This window comes from Botryllus schlosseri, chromosome 5, assembly GCF_051294905.1.
Source record: "Botryllus schlosseri isolate E-star chromosome 5, Bs_hap1, whole genome shotgun sequence".
In the NCBI taxonomy this organism is placed as follows: domain Eukaryota; kingdom Metazoa; phylum Chordata; class Ascidiacea; order Stolidobranchia; family Styelidae; genus Botryllus; species Botryllus schlosseri.
Window position 1 is genome coordinate 17004160 of NC_137240.1, and position 8321 is coordinate 17012480.

General features: G+C 42.2%; 1 protein-coding gene across 1 annotated transcript; it reads left to right on the forward strand.

Moving 5' to 3' along the window:
- The first annotated feature begins 2008 nt into the window (after window positions 1-2008).
- On the forward strand, window positions 2009-7463 carry LOC145439256 (ADP-ribosylation factor-like protein 6). The gene is made up of 2 exons (XM_080316755.1): window positions 2009-2411; window positions 6401-7463. Exons 1-2 carry the CDS (start codon window positions 2193-2195, stop codon window positions 6791-6793), a joined length of 612 nt encoding a protein of 203 aa, XP_080172881.1. The 5' UTR covers window positions 2009-2192; the 3' UTR covers window positions 6794-7463.
- The last annotated feature ends 858 nt before the right edge of the window (window positions 7464-8321 follow it).

Below are 8321 nucleotides of genomic sequence, written 5' to 3' on the forward strand. Positions count from 1 at the left end.
TCGCATGTTCTGAAACAAGTTGCCGCGTATAGACTCACTATAGCCGCCTAGCATTGGACGACTCCACAGACATTGCATAGCTAATTATCTGGGTGTATTTCTTCAGAGTGGACATATTTGCAGAGTAAATGCTGGCATGGCAAACGTGGAGAGGGGACCAGCGTAAATCATCGACTTGACAAAGCTGACTTCTGTAACTATTGGGGCAGGGCTACAGCCATGGTAGGAAAGGAGAAGGGTTGATTGGTTTGCTCATGAATGACCCCGAACGCTTGACTTCTTCTCATATCACTGAGAGCTCAAAGTGTAACGAAAAAGTTGCCGTAATTTTATACTTGCTCGCTCACGCAATGAAACAGAGTTCGGTTCTCTGTTGGAGAGAGAGAGAGAGAGAGAGAGAGATATATGATATTCTTTTTCGCCTGCACCATCGAGATGCTTTGACGACGGAGTTGCGATACGGCCCCATGAGGTCATCTAGTCTGGGCCTCCGTTTTTTTCTCCTCCATGCTATCCGTGATTGCTGTGCGCCTAGCAGGATAGCTGCGGATACCAATTTTCGAGTGTTTGGTATGACCCGGCCGGGGATCGAACCCACGACCTATCGCTCGAGAAGCCGGACGCATAACCATTACACTATCTCGCTCGAAGGGTTTGAAGGTGTGATCAGACCAGTTGACCTAACCAGAGTCATATCGATCACACCCTGTCCTACACCGTTAAGTTACTTGTTATGATTTCATGCGACAATGTTATTTTCTTTACGGTTGGACAAATCAATCAATATTTCTCTCTCTTCCTCTCATATACCGACTTGGCAACGAATGCAATGCACGCTCCATGAATGGATTTACTTGCACCGCTGACAGATGCATATTCTCACAAAAAAAAGCAACTGCAAACTTACGAACGTTGTCCATTGATGTTTTAGAAAGCATAAAAATGTACTAAATGCCTGTATACGACTGGCAAATAGGCTACAGAAGACTACATTTAATATTAGACCACAAATACATGGTAAAAATTTTCTGCGGCCCGCAGCGTCTTTTTCTGTTCAAATGCGACCCGTGATACAAGGAAAGTTGAGAACCCCTGCACTAGGTTATCAACCATTTTGTAAATTTAGAGGTTTCGCGTTCCCTATGAAAATACTTCGCGGACCTCCCGTTTGGAACCACTGTCGTAACACATGAGATAGACAAGATAGCGTGACGGTTAAGCGTCCGGCCTCTTGATCGGTAGGTCGTGGGTTCGATCCCTGGCCGGGTCAGACCAAAGACCTGATTAGTAGCAGTGGTATCCATGACTTCCCCGCTTGGCACTGACCCATTACTGGGATAGCATGGATGGGTGGTGTGAGACTTAGAAAGCCGCGCAAGGCTATATCCCACCTTCTTTGTCCAGCGGCATATGCACTCGTGGTATGGTGGTGGTATATGCATATGTAGCCTACAGATCGTCTGTATGTCTATCATGAGTCGGTGTATATACCGTAAAAACATCAAGGACGAGAATAAACTACGACCTTCCTTTATAGGCCTACGCAATCTACATGTTCCACTTTGTAGAATATGCCATATTCGTCCTTCTATATTAGAAATGCAGAGCTTCTTGGAGGCACAGAACTTCAATGTAGGCCTATAATTGAGTAGTATATTCATATTGAAATGAATCCGAATATATTCGGCTGACACTCGTCAGTGGTAATCGTCAGCAACTACTAACTAGTAGAGAATTGGAAAGAACATTGTATATAAGCAATCGTATCACGAAATGCCATTTAATTGGATATTAGAAATGTTCAGTTTTGACGCAAAAATAACTCACATATCACTTATGACATCAACCATACCAGCTGACGTGCCCCCACGGCAGCCATATCGAGACATTTCACATAATCGAGTATACATAAATGGCCGCGGACCAATGTTAATATCCCAAACTTACATAGAATTGGAAAACGTAATTGTCAGATCTTGCCCTATTCCGTCGCTACCCAAACAAAGCACAGCATACTCGCCAAGTACTTTGAAACTCTATATATATTGCCGTCGTTGGTAAGACAAAGCTTTGAACAAACAAGCACTATCGTCGCTGGCGATGCCATGAATCGCAAGAATGCCGTGTAGCAGTTCGCTTCAATTTCACTTCATCGCTAAGCGTGTACCTGTCACGAGCGAAGATTGTTTACAATGGGATTGTGGAAATATCTTTCGGACTGGTTGGGATCGCGAAAAGTTGAAGCGAAAATACTGTGTGTTGGTTTGGACAACAGCGGTAAATCAACCATCTTAAATCACTTCAAAGCCAAGCACGATCGACGTCACGAGATGGCACCTACGATGGGTTTCAACGTGGAAACCTTTAAACACTCCAGGATAAAATTCCTCGCATTTGACATGTCAGGTCAGGTAGGTAGAAAGTAGACCATAGAAGACGTCTTCAACATCGTCTCTGACACGCTATAGCGTGCTGAAATTTATTGAAGCTATTACAGCTCCCTTTATAATAGGACTGCCACACGCACGGAGTTTTATTATCGTTAAAATATGCTCCAGGAATTTTCGAAACCGTTCCCTATACATTTCTGGAGGTCACGAGTATTCTCAGTCCATATAGTAACTGACAGATTACTTGCAATCTCTATATAAGGCCACTATGCTTGTATTTTCGTCTTTAATCGCGTCCCATTCATTAGTCCGTGTTGTATTGTCATTTATACAGAATAGCAATAAAATACCGGTGTGAATATATAAAGATGACTTGGTTTAAGCTGAAAAACAATCGAGTAGCAGAGTAATTTGATTCCAAACCCAATATTTGAAGAGCTTCTTCGAGGTACAGAACTTCAATCCAATATTAGGCGTCGAGTCGACTATTTGAACATCAATTACTGTGACATACGAGTTATGGGTGACGGATGTGGAAAGTTCATAGGCTACCTTTTGTGCGACCACAAAGAACATATAACGCCACAGTTCTACACCAAATTAAATATAATTGGTACGTTTTCGCTATGCCTCTTCCGTTGGACTTTGTAGCAATGCGTTGGGCCGATTACGACTATACACAGGAATGTCGTTCACGGAAGATTTTATCAGTGTCGCCTGTTGAGAAATTTATGCTGGCGATTGCGTGGAAGTCATAAATCATTGGCGTGGTATTAGGGTTTGTGATTGTGATTGTTTAAAAGACTCTGTTTAAAACAAGTTTTAAACAGAGTTGTATAATTATGCCATAATTGTGTAAATACTAGGGATGGTTTGAACCTTAGAAAGGTTCAGGTTCGTGTGAACGCGAATCTTTTTGAAAGGTTCTGTGTGAACGCGAACGTGAACCTCATGACGTCACGTGACGTCATTTTGTTAATTCCTGCCCTACATTTCAGTGAAGTGACAGCCTATATGTACATGATACCTAGCGACGACTCGGGTTATATGCTGAAGTACATATTGACGTTTTAAACGTCGCCAAATGTATGGACTGGGGAAATCAAATGATATGATAATCCCAATAAATCACTATCTTCCGTCGAGTACTTGCAAGGGAATATAAGCTTACGCCTTAACGGTCTAGGCCAGAACGGAGGAGGTATTCGGCGTCTGAGTGTTGCTACGTTGATATTGAGCAGAGTGTAAAACGGGTTTTACCCCATGAACAAATTTTACAGCGGTAGCCAAAACCCCAATCGCATGGATTTGGTTATTATGATACAATAAACACATGAAATCGAGATGGACCCCGTAAGCTTGCTCGATTTTTTTACGTCAGACAACGATATGAATTTCATTGATTGGTTGAATAAGCATCATTCGCTGACTACTAACATGTAGCGTACTTCGCTTTTGATGTTGCGTGATTGCGGGTTAAGCTCACAGCAGAGAGTCATTAAATATTCACAAACAGAAAGCTGGATATTTCGAGCAGGTAAAATCTTTGAGATTGACAAGGTGCATGCTCGTTTAGTTAGTGTTGATTTTTTATTCTGCCAGCGCCATGCATCGAGTGGCCCGCAGTTTAAATGCAACAAATTTCAACCACAGATGTTATAATGACGTGAAAATTGTAATATATGAAAAAGGTTCACAGTGCAGCGCAGAACCTACCAAGGTTCGTTTGTGAACGTGAACCTCTAAATTTCCGAGGTTCACACACAGAACGCGAACGTGAACCTCACGTTCACACCACCCCTAGTAAATACTTTCCACAAACATGTTGTATGAAACTACGGACGACGATTACCGCCCGATATAGCTGACGTATACGAAACGGCAGTGGTTCTCAAACTTTTTTAGACACGCCCCCCTTCATGATAGTGAATAATTTCGCCCTCCCCCTTATCGTCATATCACAAAATGCATGCAGAATGCTAGCAATCCCAACATAGAGTTTGATGGCATGGAAACTTATGACAATTGATGAGAGAATTCTCAAATATGAAATTAGGTTTATATATAGAGCAATAATAAGTATGAATTGGAGGTAAATCACGCGAAACGCGAAAAAACATTCAGTTGACCGCACAATTTCCCGCCCCTTAATTCAGACCCTTTCGCGCCCCCCGGTTTGAGAACCTGTGCGATATGGGATGGTTGGAACCAGGGCTTTGGAGCAGCCGTAAATTTAAACTGCTCCAGCTCCGGCTCCGGAGCTTTCTTCTATCATACATTAGCTCCGGCTCCAGCTCCGGAGCCGCATTATTTCCACTGCTCCAGCTCCAGCTCCGGCTCCGGCTCTGAAATTATCGAATGGGCCTGTCTATATCAGGGGTGGCCAATCCACGGGGCAAATGTGGCCCGCGAGAGGGTTTTGCGTTGCCCGCGAGGTAATTTCCTACTATATTATCGAAAATGAATTGCTCAGATTGTGAACTTGCAATGCCAACCAAAAATTACAATTATCGCTGCAACACTTGGGATGTTGATGACTAAAATATCAGTTCCGACACATTGGCAGATCCAGGGTCCAGTCACATTTTCAGTAAATCGTCGTACATTACAATACACTGAAATAGTAGCGAAATTATTCTTCACGATTCGCGTGTTTAATTGTCACACGATTTCTTGCTTGGTAACCTACCCCCTACTGAAAATGAACAAAAAAACGCCTAATCTACCCGATTGAGTCTAACTGTATTCGCAATTACGGGAGAAAGTCTTTTCGCGTTTGCGCTCGCATAAAGATCGTCGACGGTGAAATGTAGGCACAAAATGATTGTGGCATATTATCGGAGACCTTCGATATCGAAGTGGCCAGACGCCGAATAGTCTTGTCCTTGCAAACTGAGCCTACCGGGCGATATACAGTAGACCCGCAATATACTTTAGTAAAAATATTATTGACTTAGTTTATTTATAAACTTTGAAAATTTAACCCGCTTGGCGCGGCTAGTGGACCGTGCACTCGTTCGTCGATTGCATGTGTCCCTTTAGCCGAAAAGGTTGGCCATTCCTGGTCTATATAGATTACTAATCTACCCACAGGTTAGTTATCTATATAATCTAGAGTCTGTCAGCCGTCAGTAACATCCGATGTAGCAACGAAGACATATAGGTGCCACCGTACCGGCTTGTGACGTCATAATGAATACTTGTCCATTGTCGACAGCATCATAGTTGCATTAGAACGCACTTTACTCTATGCCATTGCTGTGCAGTGTGAACAGCATTAAAATTCAGGTCTGCTGTTCAATTATGATAAATCAGCAGTTGTGGTTGTTGTAGGCTATATATAATAGCATCTTATGAAGTAGGTCGGAGCCGGAGCTACTCCTCAAATAACGTGCTCCAGCTCCGGCTCCGGCTGAATTTTATGTAGAGCTCCGGCTCCGGCTCCGGCTCCAGCTCCGGTGAAAATGCACGGCTCCGGCTCCGGGCTCCGGCTCCGGCTCCAAAGCCCTGGTTGGAACCCTCGAAATAGTCGGTTCAAAAGCTATAACGGCTATAGTACGTCGATATAGATCATTGGTACGGAATGAATGTTCTGATGATGATGACCGCCGACCGAAAAATCGCTGCAAGACGATGAAGTCCTTGTTAAAGATATTTTTGATCCATACATGACACGGGTTGGAAGCCTATTTCGTTACAGGAGCTATATTTACCCTATATATTTTCAATTGAGAATATCAATACGCTGTTACGTCAAAATAGAATATGCGTGACGTCATGGCTTAAAAACATGTTTTAAACAATGGCGTTGTTTTAAACATGTTTGTTTTAAATTGATTTTTGTTTTAAACGCAACCCTAGCTAGGCTATATATTTTTAATAGGCCTATATATAATTTTACTACAACATTAAATCCATACCTGAATAATTGGCACAAGCATATCGGTTACCACTTTCTACGTTCAATCAACATATATTTCTTTTTTATGAGAGGACATTACACTTTTCAGGACCGTTATCGCGATTTATGGGAACGAAACTATGCGGAGGCCGACGGAATCATTTTCGTTATAGACAGCTCCGATCAGCTACGGATACCAGTAGCAAAAGAAGAATTGGGACATATTATACGACACCCGGACATCGAAAGTCAGCCGAGACTACCTATATTGTTTCTCGCGAACAAATCTGACTTGCGATCATCGCTGCCAGCTCCGAAATGCGCCCAGCTGCTTGGTCTAAACGGCGAAGAGTGGGAAGGAAACAATTTACGCAGCAAGTCTTCTGATGTAAGACCTTGGTACATTTGTTCGTCGAGCGGAAAAAGTGGGGATGGACTGGAGGATGGCATTAGCTGGTTGTCCCAAAAACTAATACACAGAGTAGCGAAAATGAAAGCATGAATTACTTGCCTGTCGGCTATCGGTTTGTTGTCCGAAGCCCCACTGATTTCGTGACTCGAATGCGACGGGGGAATCATCACCGCTCTGTGACTGACTTTCGTACTCGGCCAGTATCGAAGTTGAGAATCCACCTACGTATTGGCCGTCATTTCATCAAGTACATCGACGCTATTAATCAAAGGAGATCTCAGCAGAAAGACATCCACCGTGATTTTATGATGCATTGCTCATTTGCATGTTTTACACTAGACGGTAACCTAGAAAAAATCACTGTGATGCCAATATTTGTAGCCTGGTGGGCAGAAGATTTTTTGATCATTTATGTTTTTCAAAGGTTAAGGTAAACTTTTATTGCAAAGTTCGTTGTATATGAAGTCACGGCAAATAAGTCTGTAATCCATGATAAAAAGTCTGTCGAATTTCTTGCATTATTTAACAATATCTTCGTATTGGAATAAACCCGAATATTTTCGGCAGTGGTAATCGTCAGCAACTATAGTACATATATTTCGAAAGATCTTTGTACATCAACTCAACTGTCGAATCAAATCGAATAATCGAGGGGAACAGATGTCAGCCGAAAATATTCGGGTATATTTCAAATATGATCAATTGTAGATTGAAGTTCGCTGTACTTCTAAGAATCTCTGAAAATAATATTTAAGAAATATCTTCGTGGTGGACTTCCTTTGTATCGAAGTGAATTAGTGACCAATGCGGGGAACACTTTAAAATATGATTCTGAAGCAACACTGTGGAACTGCAAATAACTTTTATCCACTGCGGTATATGTTTCGTAGACGTAATTCCATTCAAATATGAGGAATGTCAAGCATTCGACCAAGGAATTTATTTTTGATTCATTTCGTTTCAATCAGGTGTGTCGTTATTGCTATTCCAAACCGCTCCGTCTTGAATTTTATGTTGAGTGTGATCGAAGGATTAGGCGATAAGAAATTCGAAGTAATAATAGGAAACTGTGCTGAGTAGTAGGCCTATTGCTAAATTAACGTTGCAACTGGTACATTGGCGACGCAGAATACATTGAACGAAATTCACGCGAAACGAAGTCAATTTCGAAGTGTCGATCGTGTCGTGTCTAAAATTGCCGGACTTTGCTTTTAAAATCGATCAAAGAGACATTAATTTGATAGTATATTCAATATTCATATTGAAAAGAACCGGAATATTTCCGGCTGACACTCGTCAGGGGTAGTCGTCAGCAACTAGTAGAGAATGGAAAAGAACATCGTACATCACCTATCGTATCAGAAAATATGACGTCACCAGCATGAAACTTTGAATACGAGAGCGTTCAATGTACTATTTTCAGATGGTACACGAACTCTTTATGCTGACACAGCCTGGCTGCTGTATTTTGATAAAATTCGACTCCAAGGCACACCAAATGAAAGTGTGAACGGTCCCTCCAAACGACCCGAAATATTGTAGGCCCCAGACTGGACTATTCGTCGCCGGCAATTTCGGCGCCGAAATATCACAAGCTTCGGTCAACGATTATGCGTCG